The sequence below is a fragment of the Mytilus trossulus genome, chromosome 14, assembly GCF_036588685.1.
Source record: "Mytilus trossulus isolate FHL-02 chromosome 14, PNRI_Mtr1.1.1.hap1, whole genome shotgun sequence".
Lineage (NCBI taxonomy): Eukaryota > Metazoa > Mollusca > Bivalvia > Mytilida > Mytilidae > Mytilus > Mytilus trossulus.
In genome coordinates this window covers 33356033-33380477 of record NC_086386.1, presented here as the reverse complement: position 1 = coordinate 33380477, position 24445 = coordinate 33356033, and the positions used below count along the sequence as shown (strand labels likewise).

Genomic DNA, 24445 nt, shown 5'->3' with positions numbered 1-24445 from the left:
AAAGTTTACTTTATTGACCTTTTCAATTTTATTTGACTTTATTTGCATTTTTAACTTAATTTTGTTCGAGTGTCAATGATAAGTCTTTTGTAAACGAAACGCGCGTCTGGCGCAAAAACCGGCAAAATTTATTTTCCGGTATCCATCTATGATGAGTTTGTGTAGATACCTTGTAACAGTATCTTGGCTCCAATTTGCTGATATTGGATCCTATTACCGTCTTAATTTCAGCGTAAAAAAGATTATATTAAAAACCTCCCATACTGTGGACTAGCACAACCTTAAACCATGCATTCAGTATCATGAAGCGCTTTTCCTGATCGACCTCCTTACGGAACGCTTAAAGCTAAATATTTAAGGCAAACAACTTACAAAGAACAGATAAAAACGTTTAAGATGATCTTTCATTCTGTACATGTATTGGTATATTCTTTAACCAACATGATTGCAGAAAGTAAGAAGTCGTAAAGCAAAACAGAAAAGAAAATGAAATCAAAAGAGATAATGCATCGTGTATTGGGCCTTTTTATGGCTTAAAGTTAAGTAGAAAATGTATATACATGCTCAACATAACCATACTATTTGACCTACTGCGAGTTGTTCAGTTTTTACTGTTACTCCTGTTTCTCCTAAAATATGGGTGCTAGAAAAACCAGCAGGTAAAATGGTCAATATCAGAGCCGTACGTCTGGTTTTTAAATGAATTATCTTCTCTTAAGAAATATTAATTTTGTCATCCAATTTTTCACCGCTTTCAACTGTCCGTTTCAGTTCATACATAAACTTTTAAGTATCAGTATGTTTTTAATTCATATTGTTTCGTTTCGTTCCGCTTTTATTTCGTTTCGCTTTTTCAGGTATCCTTTTTATTGCCCCTTTTCTATTTGATATTTTAAGCAAACATTTAAAAATCAAACTTTCAAAAAGTGAAATAATCAAAATTGCGCGTTAGGTTTAGTATTTTAAAAGTTTGGTCAAATTTCTAAACTATCAAATTTATAAACGATATTTAGAATTTTGATATTTTAATAACTTGGTTAAAATATCAAAATTTCAAAACTTTAACACAATTTGAAATTTTGATATTTTAAAACTTTGATCAAAATTCCAAAAATCTAAAATTTCAAAACTATTTAAAACTTTGAATTGATAAGTGTTACACGGACCTTGATACACAGTACGGATCAAAATCAATCTCCGGCGCAAAGTTCATATCCGTTCCATACATGCTTTGCAATACTGCACTTAATACTTGTAAGGATTTTTCAACATTGGTTTCAGAAAATAACGCTTTATGCATTTTAGGCGACAAACAATTTTCTGAATTTATGTCATTTATCTTCACCATATGTGATTTACAAGACAAGGTATGCCATAAAATTGATAATTTTTTATGTATGCTACTATAATTGTCATTTAAAGAAATTATTATATGAAATTGGTACATGTATAAAGATAGTATGCCGAAGAAAGGCATGCTTTAAAAAAAAGTTCAAACAAATAACTAAATAATATTTACTGACCTATTTCCGGTTTTGTCACGTGAGCAAATAATGTACACTTGACGACTAAATATAATATAGCAAGAAGGAAGTTTAAATCACGAACACTGAACACGATTTTTGTGACATTAAATTGGAATAATGCATCAATTTAAAATAATGTCTCTTAAATAATACGGTAAGTAGTTGAGTGATACAAGACATTTGACGGGTGTCTGTATTTTCTTTGTATTGTGGTAGTTTGACTTTCGTTTATCTTACACTCAACTAAATTGAATACGGTTTTGAAAAGAGGGTTTTATACAGTTTGTGTCCCGAACTGTGAAACAAACAAAACTTTGGAATTTTATTGAAGGCCATTGAAACAGATTTTTTTAAATATGATTGCCAATGAAACACTAAAAGAGACCAACTGACACAGAAGTTGTCATCACAAATAGGTCACCGTACGGCCTTCACCAATGAGCAAAGCCAATTCTGTAAAGTCAGCTAAAAGAGGTTCCAAAATGACAAATGTAAAACAATTCAAACGAGAAAAATGTTTTATAATTTATGTACAAAAAAATAACAAAAAACAAATATGTAACACATCAACAAACGACAACCACTGGATTACAAGCTCCTGGCTTGGGACAGGCACATACATACAGAATGTGGGGATGTTTAACATGTTAAGTTCATTTCATATTGCATTTTTTTCAACGTTGTGATTGTGTATGCCCTTATCAAATACTCCGTTTCTCGCGGTATTTTCGGTCATTACAACATTGTATAATAATGCTTTTCAACTTCACATGTGCCAATTTTTCATCTGGGTAAAATTTGGATCACTGCCATTCTTCCCCCGCGGAAATGTGACAATACGTATACATATAGTCACTTTCCCCCTTGCCAATCTTTCCCCCATATAGTATAATATATTCTACTAAATTTATATAATTCTGAAAAATTAACTCAATAGAGATAGCCAAAGTATGTATACATTCTCAACAGTCTGTCAATGTTTCAACATGGTTGTCTATATCCACTTATCTGTCTACATTTCCATTGTTCCGTCTATGACCACAAGTCTGTCTGCATGCAGTGTTCAATAGTTTGACCTCGTATTCACCACTCCGTCTGTCTGTCCACTTTTCTGTCTACATGCCCACCAGTTGTCCACCAGTCTCTTCATGGTTGGATTAATGGGGTGATTAAATGTTTAAAGCCGCCACCTTCTATTTTTGCCACTACGAAGCCAGGAGCATGTAGTGCAATGCATGGTTAGTGTTGGTTATTGTCGATCTTGTTGTTTCGTAAATTATTTTGTTATAAATGAGACCGTTAGTTTTATCGTGTGAATTGGGCTATATATATTCTACAATACAATGAAGGCTTGGTACTAACTAAAAGTGTTACTCTTCTTTTTTTTATACAAATTTCGATCTGACGTCGCCGACTTTATAAAAGCTATGGGGAAACATGAGCATTTCGTGCTAATACAGGGTGGGGAATTGTGTTGATCCTGGTTTCCCCAGAATAAAATCAAAGAGCTGAATAGCTCTGAGGGGAAAGACGGCCCTTGTTTCTATTTTATTATGTTTTTGGAAAGGGGGGTGGGGTTATCTTTTGATAGTTTTCATATGAAGAATGAAAAAGAGAACAGCTAGAACATGTAGAAAGGTTGACAATATTGAAATCAATTGTTGTTTATGTTATTTCATTTCCTTAGTTTATAATTCAATTTGGACCAATGAGAGTGATCTGCATCTTCTAAATCTAAACATTTGATTAAAGTTGATAGCTAATTATCTAAAACTCAACTGAATTCTGTCATTTCACAACAACTACAATATTTTTTGAAATCTTGATTGTGTACCACTGAACTGCAGGCTAGGGCCATTTTCCATTTTTTGTGACAGTACTCTTGGATTTTTAAGTTTTTTCTTAACCCTTACCATGCGGAATTGTTTTTAGAAAATGTATAATTTTCGTTTATTTGCAAAAATATGCAAATTATATGCAAATGAGCTTAGCCCTGTTGCTGTAGCATATTGATTTCTTTAAATCTAATATAGGTTATCACGGGGTGGGGTGGTCTGGGTGAGGTGGCGGAATTTTTTTGGCAGGAATTTGCCCTAAAGTGGGTCAACAGGTGCAAAAAGCGTCAATTTTGCCGATTTTTCACCCCTTCTCATGACCCAGAAGACCCAGGGTTGCTGGTTAAGGTATCCAGCTGTAGCCTGCGTGTAGAGTGGACCCTAGTGAACAAATTGACCCCAACAGTTGTTAGGTCGGAGTGAATCTGATCTTGATTCATCAGTCTACAGAAGGTCATTTGGACCCAAAATACCGAATTTCACGATTTTTGCCGATTATTGACTTCGAATGGACCCAAAACCGGAGGTAGTTGTTTCCTATGCGTATTTCAATAATAATTATGATCAGCAGATATGTGGCTGTGGGTTTGCACTATCTTTGCCAGTTTTATGCCTCTGAACTTCTTGTGTAAGATACAGATGTGAAGCCTACCCCTCCAGAAAACCGAGTTTTAGCCAATTTCAATTTTCCAAGTCCGTATTTGTGCTCAAAATGCTACTTATACATGAGAAACGTTGACGGAACATGCATAACTTTTAAAATAAGTATCATAAAGTGGACTTCTAAAAGTATGGAACGCCATTGGAGCCAAATAACGGTTATTAGGGTCCGCCCGTCAAAAGACGGGTACCGCATGGTAAGGGTTAAGAAAGTGTGGACTGAAAAATCTATTCAGTTTTAATTTTCCATTGTTGAAGTTCCGAGTTACAACTCTCATCACAGGGAAACAGGTACTAATAAAAACAAGAAGCTCTCAAGAGCCTGATTCGCTCACCTGAAACATTTTGCTTAAACCTTTCACAATTATTATTTTTGCTTTTAAATGCCATTTAAATGTTGATCATATTGATTATTTGTAGATCTTACTTTGCCAAACATTTCTGCTGTTTACAGTTTATCTTTATATTCAATAATATTCAAGATAATAACCAAAAACTGCAAAATTTACTTAAAATTACCAATTTAGTGGCAGCAACCCAACAATGGATTTTTAGATTCGTCTGAAAATTTCAGGGCTGATAGATCATGACCTATGGAACATTTTTAAACATGACAAATTTGCTTTTAATGCTTTAGTTTTTGAGATATAAGCCAAAAACTGCATTTGACCCTATGTTCTATTTTTAGCCGTAGCGGCCATGTTTGTTGATGGATCAAAACTTCGGATACAATTTAGAAAGTAGATACCCCAACGAACATTCATTTAAAGTTTGAGAGTATTTGACCCAGTTGTTTCAGAGGAGAAGATTTTTTAATTTAAGCAAGTTTGATGAACAAATAGAGCAAATTTGTCTTTAAAGGGCAATAACTCCTTAAGCGGTCAATTGACAATATTGGTCATGTTAACTTTTTTGTAGATCTTACTTTGCTGAACATTTTTGCTGTTTACAGTTTATCTTTATCTTCAATAAAATTCAAGATAATAAATCAAAACTGCAAAATTTCCTTAAAATTACCAATTAAGTGGCAGCAACCCAACAATAGATTGTTAGATTCATCTGAAAATTTCAGGGCTGATAGATGTTGACCTGATAAATATTTTTACCTCATGTCAGATTTGCTCTAAATGCTTTCATTTTTGAGATATAAGCCAAAAACTGCATTTGACGCCTATGTTCTATTTTTAGCCATGGCGACCATGTTTGTTGATGGGTCAAAACTTCGGATACAATTTATAAACTAGATACCCTAAGGAACATTCAGTTAAAGTTTGGAAGTATTTGCCTAGTAGTTTCAGAGGAGAAGATTTTTGAAATAGTTTACGACGACGACAGACGACGACGACGGACGACGGACGACGACGGACGCCAAGTGATGGCATAAGCTCACATGGCTATGCCAGGTGAGCTAAAAACAATATGAGTGATGTAAACTGTGTGAAGCTTGTTTCCAAATCATAATTTTGAAATATTTGTAAATAATAAATATGTTTAAACTACAAAATGCAAATTTTTATTATTTATTCTTTTACCATTACAATGATTATGTAGGTACACAAAAATTTAGTTTTAATAGAAGACTACTAATCCAATGAAATGTCACATTTGAAGTGTTTAAATACATTAACTTTTATTTTAGTGGATAATTACTCATCAATTGAGGTGCTCCTGAATTGGAGGAAGATTCTCAGAATTTTTACAGAAAAAAGTGGTCTCACTAATTAGCGACAAAAAGAATTTTAGCGACAAAAAGCGACAAGAAGAATATTTTTTTCTTGTTGCTAAATAGTCTTCTTGACGCTTCTTGTCGCTTCTTGTCTCTAAGTAGTGAGACCCGAAAAAAGTAATAAAATCGTTTCTTTCCCCTGTCTCATGTAACCCCACGATCTTTGTTTATTTTGAAAGTTGTTGACCTACAAATTAAAGTATTGCATGTTGATGTTTAAATCATCTACAGTAAACAATATTATGTTTAGATTTAACAAATACAAATTTGTGATTAGTGCACGATCTCTAAGATGGATTTAAATAACCAGTGAACTGGTGAAGGATATCCCTGCTTCTTCCAAGAATGACGTCACTATAAAATACTATGTAGGTTGGATATATTTAGAATATCTCGTCATACTAATTTTTCCGGATTGTTAAATTAACGTAAATAGTGTAAAGGAGAGTTCAAGATACGATAATTTCGTGAGAAACAGAACGGAAATGTGTAAAAAAGTGTTTAAAGTCAAACTATTCATTTCTGTGTCTCCTTCTCTTCAATGTAAGTAAGATTTGTTGGGGGGTTTTCCACACCATAATATGTATAAAAACAAAATGAATGATGTGAGGGAGTGTCACTCTGGTCAATCCCATAGGGGATTGACGGTTTGAAGCCGTCTTTCCCCAAAAAATGGATCGATCAGCCCCCCCCCCCCCCCCGGAAAAGTTGGCAAGGAGGAAGAATGGCAACAGGACACCGATGTCTATTGTGACGATCCCAGTTATCTTATTGATCCTTTAAATGAACCAGTATCTAAAAGGTTATCAATTCAACACTGAATTTATATCTTAGAATATTGTTTTTATTTGTATTAACGAATATTCGTTTTGTTATCAGCAAATTAAAATCAAAATATATACATATGCATATGGTCATGAGCGGGGCGGCGGCTCTGCAATTTGTCGATACCTGTATGATATATACTATGGTCTAATATCTTGGCATTCCACAAGGTCATATATTTCTCAAGTTGTTTATGGGGTCTGTATACTAAATCTTTTGGGTGTTGGGTGTGAACTAATAGACAATTCAGTCTCAGATGCATGCTCTTTTTCTTTTAGTTGTTATTGGCTTTAGGCTAGTTGTCAGTCACTACGAGTACTCTGAGATATGTTCTATTTGTTTTTTTGGAATTATATTCATTTCAAATCCTAACAATTCTAAACAACCACCCCTCCCCAATTTTGTACCTTTACTATTTCGTACCTCGCGGAATATTTTCATGTACATCATTTGTATCTAAGGGAGAATTTATACCTATTTAATTTCGTACGTGAATGAATTTTTATATGTATACCATTTCGTAAGCTTTCTAACTTTCTAAACTTTCTACGAGTGGAAAATTTTATACTCATCTTTCAATATTCAATATCTTGAAAAGTGATGACTTTACAAATATATAATACATGTACATAATGATTAAAATGCATTATGTTCTTAATTCACGCTGTTCAAACGAACATAACATATTTATGTGCCAACTTGCTATATTTTTCTTGTACAACTCTGCTTCTAATTTCTGATCTAAACTGACTCATATTTTATATATGTATATAAATAAGACAAGAATAGTTCTGATACTAACAGGCAAAAAAAAACAAAAAAAAAACAATTGACTAAAATAGATCCGAAAATTCATACGCATACCGCACATAAATTTATTAACTGTTGGGAACTGATTTTCATAGTTTGTGTTTTTATGTTTTTATCATAAGTTACACAATATAATCTCAGGTTTTGGCGGGGAGGGGGGGGGGAGGTTGGTTGTCGCCATCAAACTAGTTTCACCCCACCACATTCCGTATTAGCATGTCCCAAGTTTGGAGCCTGTGATTTAGTGGTTATAAATCGATCGTTTGTTGCTACGTTGTAGTTTTTTTTTGTTCATTATTTTGTACATAAATTAGGCCGTTAGTTTTCTCGTTTGAATTGTTTCACATTTGTCATTTCGAGGCCTTTAAAAGTTTACTAACTATTAAACGTTATTGTTCAAAGGTGATCACCCATTTATTTCTTACTGTTCCTTATTAACCTTATCTTGAAAGGACATCGGTAATAAAGCATTTGAATTTAGAAGTTTACAAGATTGGCTGTGCAATTTGATATTTTGTAAGGTCTTTACCTAGCATCCAAAAAATTAACGATTTTGTTCTGTTTTTTCTGGGTTTTTTTAACGATTAAATTTAACGACTTTTTTCTGTTTCAGAAAGACAACTGGGTTTTGTTTTTCGATGGACATTTTTATGCCCCACTTACGATACTAAAGGAACATTATGTTTTCTGGTTTGTGGATCCGTTCGTCTGTTATTCCGTCCGTTCGTTTGTCCCTTTTCAGGTTAAAGTTTTTGGTCAAGGTAGTTTTTGATGAAGTTGATCTCCAATCAGCTTAAAACTTAGTACACATGTTCCCTAATATGATATGATCTTTCTAATTTGAATACCAAATCAGATTTTTGACCCCAATTTGACGGTCCGCTGAACATAGAAATGATAGTGCGAGTGGGCGTTGGTGTAATATGGACACATTCTTGCTTTGTGACGAGTATTTAATTTTAAAAGAAAATCTTGTTTATATAGATTAGACCGTTGGTTTTCCCGTTTGAATGGTTTTACACTAGTAATTTTGGGGCCATTTATAGCTTGTTGTTCGGTGTGATCCAATGCTCCGTGTTGATGGCCGTACTTTAACCTATAATGGTTTACTTTTTTAAATTGTTATTTGGATGGAGATTTGTCTCATTGACACTCACACCACATCTTCCTATATCTATTGACATCAAAAGAAATAGTAGTCTTTATATTCAGATAAGGATAGTTACGTTTGTTTAGATGACTGACCAATATTTCGGTACATATTATTCAGATTATCATAGGCCTTTATTAAACCTCATTCCCACCATTGAGCAATAAAAGGCTTTGCTGTTAACAGATTTTTTGAACTGTGAACATATTATAGAATTATCACTTACAGAGGAATAAATCTTTGTAATTAAAGCAAAAATAATTCAAAATGCAAAATAATAAATATTTTGTTTGTTTTATTTATAGGTTTTAGAATCTCCGAAAATGGCTCAAAGCGCAAAACAAAACTTCTGTGAAATGTGCATGAGTGCACGTGGGAGTCAATTTTGTTTAGATTGCAACCAGTATTTCTGTCCAAATTGCAAAACGAGTCATTTGCGGATTGCTGTTTGTCGAGATCACCGATTCAAGAACTCTACAAATGCAGCACCAGACACAACACTTTTCTGTCAAGACCATAACGAGTCACATGTTTTTATATGTGATGAGTGTGATGTTCCAGTGTGTCGTATTTGCACAGTCAAAAGCCACAAGGGACACTCAATGGCGGATATTGAAGAAACTGTTTCAAAAAAGAAAAACACATTTTTGGCTTCTCTTAAATCAACGCTTAATACTGCCGAAGTCATTAAAATAGAAAATAGTGATAGCCAGATAGATCAATATGAAGTCATCTTAGATGAAAGCGTAAATTCTACAATAGAAAGTATCCAAAGAGACGGTGAAGCCATTAAAATGAAGGTCGACAAAGTGGTTGATCAAATGATACAAGACGTAAATACAAATTCATTAGAGCAGAAATCTTTGTTAAAAGCAGCCGTGAAGGAGACAAACGATGCCAAAGAATTTACCAAAAGTCTCAGGTGTAAAGAGGCAGAAATAAGGACAAGCAAAGACACTATTGGTTTACTACTTGAAATCAAGTCATTAGAAGGAAGTTTTGAAAAGATGAAAATTCCTTTTATCCCAATACCACACACTTTTAAGTACACCAAGTCGATGGCAAAAGAAGATGAAGTAAGAGCATTGATGGGCAAGGTTGAAATCAAGTGAGTCGTATTTACATTTTAATAGTTATTATATATAAATACATGTAACCTCTAGATATTTGTTGCAAGGGCGCTGAGTCGTTACCAAAAACGACGCCTTACACAATTAAAAATAAGTTGCCTAAAAATACAGCACACATATAAAAATGAAACAGTAAATACAAGATACAAAAACATTGGTACGAAATTAGATTAACGAAAATACACTGTATGTTGCTTAAACCACACAGTGCTACAATGTAACCCCCGCATATGAATGTGTTATTTACATTTTGATTTATATAAATGAGCAGCCTTTATTGTAAATTTTAAATTTGCGATCACTTTGAAATGTCAAAAGTATTCAAGGTTGGGGCAATTAAAAAACAATTTAAGTTCCTGATTGCCTTCAGTAATTTCATAAGTTGATTAGAATCATTTTATATTTTCCTTCGTTCTAATGAAGGATATCTGTTATCTGAAATATGTATGGATACGTGTATTTTCTGTTTCTCTTTTAATCGTGGTATTCACTATATAGGCACATATATACGGAAGCCCTGGAGTGCCATGCAAAAATAAAACTACAACTTGTGCGCACAAGTTACAAGTTACATAACTTGTGCGCACTAGTTACATGTGATCTTATAGACATGCGCTGTTTTGCTTAAGAGACTATTTTATGGAGCGCCGTAGCTGCCGAATACGAACTTAATATGTTTATAAACATGAATGCACATACTTTCCAATATCTGCACATGTTTTTCTATATATATACACACTTTTCATATATATGATAAAATTGAGAATGGAATTTGGGAATGTGTCAAAGAGACAACAACCCGACCAAACATAGTTTACTTCATATAATTATTATGTACTTACTTTTTATAAATATATGCTCATACTTTTCCTACATATGCACATCGTTTACCTTATATGCACATACTTTTCTATATATGCACATATATGCGCATTTTTTTAATATATATTTGCACATAATTAACTTCATATGCATAGGCTTTTTTTCTACACATCAATGTACAACTGTAGTTCTGCATGTGAATACTTTTCTCAGTTTGACCATAGTTTTTCAACATGAGAATTACAATTCTTATTAAACTTTTCTGTTTTTTTTTCAAACTTAACTAAGGGTTCAAATATCATTAAAATAATGTTTATTGGGAATTTCTTAATGATGTATGTTGTTCAATTGTCTCCATCTATAGTCACTTGTTTTTCATGTCAAAGCGTTGAAGGAGGCGATGTGTTTGTATTTTATTATAACACAAGGATTATTACCACTAATTGCAAGTTAATTTCAGTAGTTGTTGTCCTAACAATTCAGTGATAACGGGTCAAAAGTTGTAAAAATATATTCTTATAAAACTTTATTTAAATTGCCATTTTCTTTACCAATTTTAATGATAACCCTCAGTATAGATCTCAAAATATGAATTATTTTCTATTATCATGATGTAATAGAAAGAATCAAAGACGGAAAAACTATTTTTTGTTTATGCCCGGCTGATAGGCGTATGGGGCATTATACATGTATTAACCTTGATCGTCTGTTTTACCGTCTGTCCTTCCATCTGTTCATTTTATTTTGCTGCACTCTAATTTAACTTTTGCCTTTTCTTAGTTTGCTAAAGCTTATACACAAAGGTAAAAACTATAAAATGCAATAAGTCACCTGCCGTACTACAGTTCTGCTCCTTCATAACTAGTAAAAAATCATATTTGTTTTTTGTTTTTACACTCTGACCTTAATCCCAAAATGCTGAAAATGTAGACGCAAAACAAAAAGTGCAGAGTAAATCAGACAAATCATAGTTCATAACTGCAGCACTTCATATCCTATATGATACATGTATTCCCACCTTTTAAAAGCTTTCACGTATACATTTTATTTTAACGGCGTCGGCGTTGGCTTTGCAATGTATTATAAGTTTGTGACAAGGTCTAGTTTATGTCGAACCACAAGTGCATGGTGGTTCAATTATATTTTGTATGCAGTTGTATAAGTATTGGAACATCAGTTCTATTTTATAGATATTATTTGGCCCTGTCCCATCAGTAATTGTCTTTTGACTTTTAACATTTACTGGCAATACCAAGTCATATTTCTGTGGAGATTATAAAGCCCAACCCCTCATCATGGTTCATTGACATTGAAACTTTTACACAGTTTACAAGTTTATTAAATTCAAAGATTACAAATTACTTAAATGTAAAAACCTGAATAGTTTGAGCAAGTATCACCCTTATCCACATGTAGATATGTCAAACGTATTTAAACTTTAAATTTGTTTGACATATTTCTACAGTTGAACTGTGATCTTTTAAGGCATCAGGAAATTCAGTGGGCCATTCTTATACACTCTTTATAGAAAAAAATTACATTGATCAAAGAATTATGAATCATGAAAATGTGCCACATATAGATGACCTACTGCGTTATAACTTCTGAGAAACGTACATAATTACGTAATAAACTTTTCTATGTATGCACATATATGCGCATTTAAAAAAAATATATTTGCACATAGATAACTTTTAATATGCATATACTTTTATTCTATATACACTGTATGCACTGTCATAGATATATGAAGATGTGGTGTGAGTGCGAATGAGACAACTCTCCATCCAAATAACAGTTTCAAAAAGTAAACCAATATTATAGGTCAATGGTCATATGCACATCGTTTATCTTATATGCACATACATTTTTACTTTTCTATATATGCACATATAAGCGTATTTTTTTAAAATTTATTTGCACATACTTATTCTACATATGAATGTACAAATGTAGTTCTGCATGTGAATACTTCATTTGTGCATATATGGGCGGTTTTTTTTATTATTAAAAACGTGTTTTCTTTTCCTAGCCACTTAAAAAAATGTGTTTGATCTTTACAAGTAATTAAGTGTGCAGTCAATTTATTGAATAAAATTTGACATTTGTATTCAAAGAAACAGTCTATTTTAAAAGGGATTGATAAAATATTGATTCCTGAATGGTCCAAAACAACCAAAATGGCATGTTCTTAACCGCCTGTTTAACATTCATACTCTAAAATATCGTAAAAAATGTAGAAATAAATATTATTTTTTATTTACTTAATATAAGTTCTTCAATAATTCAAGTTTGTTTAGAACTAACATATTTTAATTAGCAGCTTTTAAAATAGGATTTTTAATTTCCGAAGGTGTGTCCTTTAAAATTTGCTAATACACAGTTTAAATAAAATCAATGTAATTTTGCTTGAAAGAGATATAAACAAAAGAAGTTATGATTTTGTAACGGCAGTTAAATTGTTTGTAAGAAAAATTGAGCACATCAAATGGACTAGAGTGAAACCGTATTTTTGTTAATGTATACTACGAAACAGGTAAAATCTCCTTCAGTATCTGGTTTTAAAATTATGAAAACAAAAAATGAGTATACAGCTTAATTCATTTGTACATGCTTTGAAGAATGTAATCAGTCTTGTTTCTATTGTAATATAGGGATTGTGGGAAAAAACCATGTGAATATGTCCCCTACGAAACGGTCACCTACGAAACAAGTTTGGGAGAAAAACGTTTCGTAGTGCTACCACTACCATGCAGTCTTTTTTTACTCTTTTTTCAATTATATTCGTGCAAAACAAATAACATGGGTTAGTTTCATGTAATTTTTAGTATGTTTTTGTTAACATTGAATAGGGTTAATGTCAAATACGAAACGGCTTGTAAACTACGACACGCATCAACACGGGTGTCATTCGGTTTATCGATTGAAATGATCGTGAAAGAATATCTAATGGCGGTCAAGTATTGAGAGACGATCGTGAAAGTTCTGGTGACGGATCGTGAAAGACATTTAATGTACATTGTAGTTCAGAATCTTTGAAAAAATCGCTTAATTTTCATTACGCGGAACAAATCCGAACAAAACAATATGTCTGTCAAAATGGTTTAACTTCCTCAACATAACTGTGAAAGAAAATAAAGAAAATATGAAGTACTTTTTGAAAAAACACAAAAGGCGCAATGCGTGTCTATGAAATTAATTACAAATAACACGCCTTTTGTACCTATAATGGTTATATTTCAGTTTATCGGGATATATTTGAAATTTAATCTTTGGTGTATCTAATAGTACAGTAAAATTAAGGTATGTTCTTCTTTTAAAAGCATTAATTTGTATAGGAAAATCTTGAATTTGTTGAATATCCATCAAACTTGATCGTGAAAGCTCAGGCAACGCATTATTTTGATCGTGAAAGATAATACGTGACCAGACTTATTACTAGTAATCAGAAATCAGTATTTCTTTTACCATTTGATAAACCTGCAACTGGCTGAAGCCTGTACCTATTTTAATAAGGATGAACATTAAAGCTATTTTTTTATGCAACACTTTACCTCGAAAGTTAAAAAAAAAACCCCAACAACTAAAAACGTCTCTGAATAAGTTTGAAAGATTTAGCTCTGAGAATCGATCAATTGCAATTCAGACAGACCGACACTATTTAGCCAATAATATGGATATGCAATGTTCAAACCAAAATGATATCCATCAAACGTAAAATTACAGCAAAATATCATCTTTCATGAGTAATTTGAGATTGAACGATAACCAACATTTTGTGCAACAGTACTTTCTTAAGTTCTGTATATACAACGCAGATGTGGATTGATTTAACTATATACTACAGACTATAGAATACCAGAGCGCAAATGCTGTAATGTCTCGTCTGCTTGACTTATGATAGTTAATTTTTGAAACGTCTATAATATCAAGGGTTTTACTAGAAGTGTCAAATGCGCTTAATGTACTTAATGTATTTTTGTCCGTCTGATGAGTTACGCCTTTTCAATTGATTTTTATAGTTCGTTCTTATGTTGTACTGTTATACCACTGTCTCAGGTTAGTGGGAGGATTGGGATCCCGCTAACAGGTCTAACCGCGCCACATTATTTATTTATGTGTCTGTCCAAAGTCAGGAGCCTGTAATTCAGTGGTTGTCGTTTATTTATGTGTTACATATTTGTTTTTCGTTATTTTTTTAGGCAGTTAAGCTGCCTTATGCGAGCACCCTGGATTTGTGTGCTACCCAATAAATGCTGAAATATGTGCCATTGTTATCATCTAGCTGGCTACTATATTATTTATAACTTATTGGACCGTTTTTTCATACTTTTCATTCTGGATTACAAAAAATATGACCAGAAAAACCTTAAATGATCGTCGATTTTCCCAAAAGTTTTGAAGTTGCACATAGGAAGTAGAGCACATTAGAAATCCTTACATGTATGTAGTTTATTCTCCCCTGAGCTTTTGGCTAAGATGTCAAAGAACAAATGTATGAAATATTTCATCGCCGAAAATCTCGAAAGACAAGTAGTTAAGATTTCCCAAATTGCAAAAGTCGTAGGAATATTGTTTGTCGTCAACACGTAGTCAACTACGTATGTATACGTCAGTAGTCTATTATATAAGTTCAACTGATCACGCTGTTGGCGGCAATTTTGAATCAGAAAACGAAAATTTCGTATCTTTTCAATTTGGACGCAAGGTTTCAAATTAGCGGTGGTCCGAGGTCTGCGACCTTCACATTTTGCAGTCGGACTTTCTACTTGGTTACTACCTACGCCCTACATGCCCGACGGACCTTTAAAGAAAATAAAAAAAATAACTTTGCAAACATTTTTACCAAAGTTTCCTAATAAAGATCAATAAACGATCTCAAACTTATTTTTATCATTCCCATTCATGAGAGCGATGTTCAATTTGTTCAACCGCTAGCTTTATACAGAAAACCGCTGATTAATAATGTGTTAATCCGAGTTAAATCGCATCTCACTCTCTGTCAAAAACAACATTGAAAATAAAATGGCTGCCGCGAGATTACAATATCGGATCCGATTCCGGAAGCGGATAAGGGTAAACCCGGGTTTTGGCTATTTTAAACTGGAAAATCCAGACAGGTGACAAAATACATCTATGCATGGTCAATAAATATAAACACTAGAATTGAAAACCAAAAGATATATTCTGAGACTACTATAACAAAGTAGTCTCAGATATATATATATAAAAGATGAAAAAGCAGAAAATATTTTGTACATCAATTATAGTGTCAAAATCCAATACAATGTGACAGTGGTAGCAGTTTATCTAACAGTTTAAATTTTTTTTATCAGTGATAAATGTTGGTTATGCATGTTAAATGTTTTTCAAGTTAAACATATTACTGCAATTTCAAGGGGTATTTTTTTCTTCTCAGTTTTGATAGGTCAGTTAAAATAGCTGGAATTTTCTTATATATAAAAAAGATGTGGTATGATTGCCAATGAGACAACTATCCACAACAGACCAAAATGAAATATAGGGGAAGTCCCTGTGGTCACCCTACCCCTCATGTTTAAGAACTTTGAAACAGTTGGGATCCACAACTTTAAATTAAATGAAATATAGGGGGAGTCCCTGCAGTGACCTGATTGAGAAATTGGAAACAGTCGAGATCCCCACCTTTAGATTAAACCATATATATTCATGTATGAGAACTAATCAAATGAAATATAGGGAGAGTCCTTAGGGTCTCCCTACCCACTCCTGTTTGATAACTTAGAAACAGATGAGATCCCCACTCCTCAACCATATATATTCATGTATTGGACAATATAACAAATCAAATTAGATAAAGGGGAAGTCACCGGGGTCCCCACCCCCTCCTGTTTGAAAACTTGATAACGGTCGAGATCCCCACCAATAAACCATATATATTCATGTATGGGACAATATAAAAAATCAAATGAAAATTAGGGGTAGTCCCTAGGGTCACCCCACACCCTCTTGTGTGTGTTTTGAGAACTTGTAAAAGGTTGAGATACTAACGCCTAAACCATATTCATTCCTGGTTATCATTTCAAAAAAGATTGCATGACATACAAGGTCCATATCATAGGCGACACATATGCATATCACTTTGCTAGACCCTAACACCTGTCATTTTATTACAAACTTAGACATCAAGGACTTGGGGTGAAGGTGGGAGTCATTTATATTTATCAGTCAGACCTCACCATTGATCTCTGTAGTAGTAAACATTTGTCTAATTTGTGTCTCATAACTTTTGTACTGTACAACACAAACTAAGTTTTTGTTTCCAGGGAAGCAAGTCGATTCATACTTTTACAAGCTTGTACTAAAGTCAACTTGAACCACTAACAGTCAACTAATACGAACAATTACGATCAAGTGGAAGAACTGCAATCATTGCAAATTTGTACCACTGCTGACTCATTAAAGACGCATGACCATACGTGGTCATGTGCGTTGCTATTGAAAACCTTGATAAAATATGAATTTGCCTTAATGTTTAATTCATTAAATGAACATAAATGTACAATTATATATGAATGTTAAATGTTTGTTCTTTTAAATCTTCAAAAAAAAAAAAAGTTGAAACAACATTGCCACAGTTTTCATAATTATGTTTGCCTTGTTTTTTGGTTAACTGCCTACAGTGCTTACAGCGCTTTGATTTTATACAAATATTTAAGGCTGTTAGTTTTCTCGTTTGAATTGTTTTACATTGTCATATCGGGGCCTTTTATTGCTGACTATGCAGTATGGGCTTTGTTAATTGTTGAAGGCTATACGGTGACCTATACTTGTTAATGTCTGTGTCATTTTGTGTTTTTTGTGGATAGTTGTCTCTTTGGCAATCATATCACATCTTCTTTTTTTTAAATTATGATTGTCAATGGTTCATAAAAGAGTGCAAGGTCAGATAAACCATGACATACATATCTCTACAAATATCCCGTGGACCAAATAAATGTGTTCCGATCGTTACAGGGCCTTAGATCTGACAAAAGTTATGATTGGCAAATTAATTCGAAACATAAGGTAAAAAGTATATGAACCCTGACCGATAGCCAGACATATACATCTTGCAATTATTCAATATAGCAGATACAATTGACGTCATCATGGTCATATATGAAACATGTAGACAGACATGTACACTATACACGAAATACCATGGCGCTATAGCATACAGGTATATATCCGAAAGGCTATACAACATAAAACGAGCATTGCCGAATGATGCATGATAATGAGTTCGATGTTATTTGAAACCTTGCAGTAGTCGGAAATGTACACCCCGCAATCATAACAACAGACAGTTATCATAAAGCTTAACAAATCCGCGATACGGACTTAACCACAAAAATGAATCTTCATCCATGAAATTAGGCAAATTCGGGGTCAGGTGAATCCTGTCTGACGGACATGTAGATTTTAGAATCCAATATACAAAATGTGGGTATCCTATAGCTCGTAATAAGTGAGTACTTCACATGACAGTAAAAAGCTTCATCCTACAATCATCCAACTATTTTACATTTCATTTTTATGAAAGTATTAATACTTTGAAAAGCTTAAATCTATTGAGGATGTTGACCTATACAGCTTTTCTCATTGTAAATAACAAATATTAATTATGATGTAATTGATGAATAATTTGAATGTCTTCGTAGCATCAGATCTTTTACGATCCTTTTCACAATCTTCAAAAATGCGGTACGTGATCTTTCACGATCCGATGAGCATTTTTTGTGTAAATAGTTCTTTATTTACCAAGTTTCAGATTATGTTTATACAAAATAACTATGAGAACCATTTGATTAATTCAAACAGAATGTCCTTATTCGTATTAAAGTAGTTTTTCTAGTCGAATTTGTAAAAAAATCATGTTTGTTCAAATTTTTTATGTCACTGAAATGTCGAGAAGCAATCTGCCTTTTGTTGTTTTGTAATAACTACTTTTAAAACTGGATATTCTCACATACTGATCATAATGTTGAACCATTTTGACAGATAATTTTATTTTGTAAATTTGTCTGTGTAATTAATTAAATTAGAATATGTATTGACCTTTCATATGTCTTCTCGATTAAATGTCCTTCACGATCCGTTACCAGAACTTTCACGATCGTCTCTCAATACTTGACCGCCGTTAGATATTCTTTCACGATCATTAGATAAACCGAATGACACCCGTAGTCAAGTGGTAACATGAGTTGTACCTTCATATGTTAAGTACTGTCTAATCTTTATCGATAATAAGTGGTTCTCCAATTCAGAAATAAAGTGAGATCTTCTTGTTTATAAAGGAAACAAACTGGAATGTCTATAGGAGACATTTAAAATTGCAATAAGATGTGTGTTTAGAAGCAGTTTCGTAAGGGACAAATGTCCCTACGAAACAGTACACAAATTATGAAAATAATATCATTTTAAAGAGTATTTAAGATTGCACGTTTTGTTTACAACTAGGTCTATAATAGAGGTATTTCAAAATAACTCTTGCAACACAATTTTAGACAAGTTGAATTGCCATTTTTTTAGGTCTGAAAATCGCGCTTTTATTGAAAAACGCCCATGTAGAAAAAGTATGTTCATCTATAAATAAAAAGTAAGTGCATATAACGTAAACTATGCTCATATTAATGAAAAGTATGTGTATATGTAGAAAAAAATCATGTGCACATATTCAAAAGTATGTGCATTTTAGAATTGAATGCTTCTTTTTGTAAATTCATTGGGGTGTAGAAGCGTTGACCGAAATACATTTTGTATGAAGCGCGAAAACGCTTATTCTAAAAATGTGCGCACGGTCAACGCTTTTACAACCCTATGAAGTTACAAAAAGAGGCATTCAATACTTATAGTTACATTTTTGGGAAACGATTGCTTTCAAACAATCTGTAGACTTATACCGGTGGCTCAGAGCATTGCCCTCACGTCAATCGTTTTATTCCAAACATTAAAGAACATCTCCGATTCTTATGCTTGTCTTGCTTTAAAAGATAAAAACAAACAATGGGATTGAACTTACACAAATTTCCTATAATGTTCTTTTCATAATCTTCATGTATGATAATTCCCTTGACTTAAATGCGTGTTTTCAACAACAGAGAAAATCAGAATTAAGCAGTATTTATATTAAGTATTTTTATAAATTAAGAAACACGTCAGAGGGATTTTCCAGTTTTGATTAAATGCGAGAGTTCTCTGAATTCCGATAAATCTATTTCTGTCATATAGGAACTGAAGTGGAGTTTTTCTTATATGTTACCGTTATGACACTGATATTTGAGATTGTACTTCCATTAAGAAAAAGAGATCCATTTAGGTCGTTTAATAAACATTAAAATATACGTTCTTGCTCCAGGGTTTGTTTTGGAAATTATGCGCATGTGTATAGTTTTCTTGACTTCAAGGGGTTTTACATTGAATGGTTGCTCTGGATTCTCCACTCAATTAATTAATTTATAACTCATGGGATCTTTTCTATTAATGTCTGCTATTGAAGGTTATTGTTGCATAATTTTAAATCATTTGCATAATTTAAATTTGAAATAAATGTAGTCCTCATCGTATAACACCCTTCAGGCGAAATGGAGTCTTCCATATTATCGTTTCGAGTTGTCTCCCTTCCGGAAGTAATTTCCGTGAATTCTGAATAACAACACGTCGATCACTGACCCAAAGGAAATTAAATATTTAAAGAGTGAGGAATGGGGTTCCTCCTAGAATTAACGGAGGAAAATAGGTGATAAGATACGAAGTGAATTTTTTTTTATACCTTCTCCCAGTTTTAGTCTCAGTGACTGCTGTGGAAAGTAAACTTGGAATTGATAGTACAAAAATAAAACACAATAGACCTAATTACATTGTTCATACACTTTTATCCGGGATTGGCTATTTTGTAACTATTTTACATGTGCAGTTGAATTAGTTTTGAAAATAATATTATCCAGCTACAAGTATACATGTGTCAGTCAATTGAATGAAACAACGACAATCGTATCCCTCAGAGCAATCTGCTCTTTGATTTAGCTATGATCATCAAAACGAGAATTTTGTAAAAAAAAGTTTTTAATACGCTTGTGCATTTTATTGTGGGACCACGTGTTATCAAGTTCTATTAAGTGATGCAATTGCTTAAGGAAAAACATTACTACCAATGTCATCACTGTTTGGGGGAAATGTAAAACTTATTGGAATACATATTATGCCAGATTTTTTTTAAGGATTTGGAAATTTTCTCGTGGGGAAGAAGCTGAATTTCGGATTTAATTTGAGGCAAAAAATATCAATGGGTATGGTAAACAATGTAAGCACATACAGCTTGGTGTCTCAATTACAAATCGGCGGGGTTGAGATGGATCTGACTGTCCTTTATTCAATACCAATTAAGCTTGTACATGTACTATTATTTAGTAAATCGTTTTTTACCTTTACAGACCAGGATGTTTTCTTTATAAAGAAACAAAATTACAAAAATAGACCATTTCTTTCATTACAGAGATGGAAGTGTCGTCGTAGATGAAAATGATGTTTTGTCAGGTATTGTTTTTGAATCTGTACTGAGCCATGGAAAAATATTTAGGAACAAAACTTGTTTTTTGAAGGATAAAATAAACAATTTAAGGAGGCTGAATGATACACAATCGCTGATTTTATTTTACAAAAGTCAGATGATGAACGAACTAAGTAGTTCATATACACCGAAAATTGTTCGAGTTTTTATAGAAATCAATTCAAACTGGAGACGTTTCGTTGTGTCGTCAATTGAAGAGTTAAATATGAACGTGCCAGGGTTGGTCATTGCTGTTACTAAAGATCGAACCGAAGCTAATGTTGTTATGATTGACAATGCGGCATCACCTAATACGATTTATATATCTTGGTTTAAAAGGGTATCGCACTATGTAGCGGAAATCGCATTCGGACATAATTTTAAAGGCACATCCAAGCTAATGAAAACAGCGGCAATGCTTCCAATTCTACAAAGTATAGGATTTCGTCATGAAATAACGAGATTGTACTCGATACTTGCAGTCAGTAAGCTACCAGATAAAAACGAAAACCGAGTCATTATGAGATTTGATCCGTATAGTATTCTATTGTTAGGATCGATGAATCTGATTGAAAAGGGTATTTGGTCCTTTCAAGTAGAAGATCCAAACATAGAAGGCTTAAGTGAGCTCGACAAAGTAGTCCTTAACTTACTTTTTCCTCCCTGTATTACCAAGGATTACAAACCAAAAGTAAGCAAGGAAACTGCGTTCTTATATTGCGGACGGGGAGTAATGGCAAACCACAATCATCCCCTTGGATCATTTACTGATGGTCATTGTGGTCCAGCCAATGGTGCAAACTGTCCATCTTGTAGAACTATTAAAGAGCTAACAGTTGGTGAAATGCAGCGGCTTGGTAAATTAGGTAAATTTCAAGGTTGGAGTGGCATGGTTTATTGCAACTATTCCAATTTGAAATGTAGTTGCGGACCAAGTTACGGAAAACCTTGCGAGTCATGTTATCAAACAACATCATAACCTAAGTCTAATTTGCGGTTGATATATTCCTTTGTGTTAATGGTTTTTGGTAGAGGTCAAGCGTAATTCCAGAACATTTTACCGGAACCAGATACATTCACTGCTATAGTGTTAAATTTTGTTTTTCTTTTTGTATAGTTTTTATTCATTTTGTAGACATCCTTTGATTATTTAACATTTGCCGTGCGTCTTAATGTTGGTGGATTATAAGTAAAATGTAATGTTTTGAGCTTCCAATTTGATCGTTTATTGTCAAATTATCCGAATAAAATAAAGTGCTTTCGAATAATATACTCTTTTCGGATAGTTTATCTAACAGATATTGTGAACAATATTGTGTAAATGTTTGTTATGTTTCTGTATAACTTGTTCTGTAAATTACGTCATTTTTTTAGATTTGTTTGTCACTGAGTCTTTTGTATACAAAACGCGCATCTGACGTAAAAAATTATACGCACGTTTTCTTTTAGTTTTGTTGCCCTATTTGATTTTTGAAATGATGATGTTATTTTAGCTTATGCATTCAGACAGGAGCCATATTCCGGGTACAACAGAGCCTTCAGCTAGTTTTGAACTAATGCATCGTGTTAACAAACACACTGTAAATCGAAATAAACTAGATTTATTTTGCTTCGGGATTTGTCTAATGCTTGACTGTATAGTTTTTTGTATCATCATGAATTAAAACATCAAATTCCTTATAAATTATCAAGAATAAAGGGTAGGTTCCCGCCGCAAAATAATCAGCGCACCTTCTGAACATATACTAATATTGTCTTACTTGTCAACTAACTGCAGGGTACAAGCATAGAATAAGAGTTAATACCAAAAACTACTTGTAAAATATAATGCATGACAGTTTTTACTATAATATTTTTTTTTTATTGTGATTGATTATAAGATTTTAACACAATGTTGACTGCTTTACCCCTAATTTGTCTTTTTTACCCATTATTTCTGTTTATTTTGTTCACGCATCGTTGTCAATAGAATGGAATTTGATTCGACTGTCATACAAGTGATAGGTTAAGCGCTATAAAAACAGGTTCAATCCACCATTTTCTACATAAGAAATGTCTGTACAAAGTCAGGATTATGACCGTCACAGTTGTTATCGTTTGATGTGTTTGAGCTTTTAATTTTGACATTTGTTTAGAGACTTTCCAATTTGAATTTTCCTCAGAGTTCAGTATTTTGGTGATTTTACTTATAACTTACACGTATTATTTCATGTTTGTTACAATGTTTGCGAATTTTTTGTTAATATTCATGATACTCTACTGGAGAGGCATTAGAAAATCGAGAATGTACCACGGTGTAAATATCGGATGATAATCTGCCAAATAACTTGCATCACAATGGGTATTATTTCTTGTTATACTTCAATGAGCAAAAATAACTGAATAAATTTCGTTTGTCAGACGCTCGTTTCTTCTATAAAAATTCCTCAGTGACGTTAAAATAAGAGTTGCCAAAAAGTACAAAGTTGCACTGAGAACCAAAAGTTCAGGAAATTTTTTCCAAATACAACCGAGGTACTCTTTTTCTGTTGTAGAAGTCCTAATGATTATATCGAAACTTTTTCAGACAACATTTTGTATATACTTAGTAGTTAATCTCTTAATCTGACATTAGCAATGGTAGTTTATGTCAATACAGAAGTGCCGACTACTGGTTGAAATTTGATTGGACTTCTTCTTAAAGGTAGAAAGGTTAAAGCAGTAACCGATTTCAAAGTACATATTCGTTTGATGAGTCAACCGAATCTTTACGGATTACCTATTTAGATGTAGATATGAGGGAAATTTTTCAATACTATGTATTTAAAAAAAAAATCCATTTTATAAAAAAATGCAATGGTGGGTGCAAAGTAACAATGAACAAAATGTATTGTTTGAGTTTGATTTTTGTCCACTGAATTTGAAATCGCAAATTGCCAATATTTATATTAGAATTGTTTCCCTTTATTTTAATTTTGTCTTAGAAATAAAATAATTCTGAACGTTTGTATACATTATTGCAGGTTAATTGATATCATACTCGTTTTCTTTCCTTGATGTTTCTAGAAAATGAGGTCAAAATCAGATAAATCAAACGGGAAATACATATACATGTACATTATATACTCATTCAAAATACCAAATTGTTCGACCTTGTACTTTTAGTTTCTATCAAACAAAATTAACCAATACAACTATACGTTGACCATGAGAATGAGGTCGTCAGTTGAACTTTGCCAGAAAAATATTTAACCTCACAATCAATATGAGTATGAAATATAGTTGACTTTTGCTTATGGTATCTGAAAAACAAACTTAAAAATGAAAACTTATGCGATTTGGCTACTCGGTTTCAAAGTAATTAACTTTTCAAAACACTAGCATCTATTGATAGGGGAATAATAAAGGCATC

The 24445-nt window shown here is 32.9% G+C and overlaps 2 protein-coding genes across 3 annotated transcripts in view; both read left to right on the top strand.

The window, feature by feature from the left end:
* Nucleotides 1-1231: 1231 nt before the first annotated feature.
* Nucleotides 1232-24086, top strand: LOC134696062 (uncharacterized). Of its 2 annotated transcripts, none has more exons than XM_063557634.1 (3): nt 1232-1367; nt 8838-9640; nt 21001-24086. In XM_063557634.1, exons 1-3 carry the CDS (start codon nt 1329-1331, stop codon nt 22031-22033), a joined length of 1875 nt encoding a protein of 624 aa, XP_063413704.1. In that variant the 5' UTR covers nt 1232-1328; the 3' UTR covers nt 22034-24086. The 2 variants fall into 2 exon arrangements, with proteins under 2 accessions (XP_063413704.1, XP_063413705.1); XM_063557635.1 differs by lacking the exon at nt 1232-1367 and adding an exon at nt 1578-1680.
* The window catches only part of LOC134696061 (uncharacterized), a 216711-nt gene continuing 212000 nt past the window's right edge, over nt 19735-24445 (top strand). The window contains exon 1 of the mRNA XM_063557633.1: nt 19735-19745. The gene's annotated coding sequence lies outside the window, so the exon portion shown is untranslated. The remainder of the gene's footprint in view (nt 19746-24445) is intronic.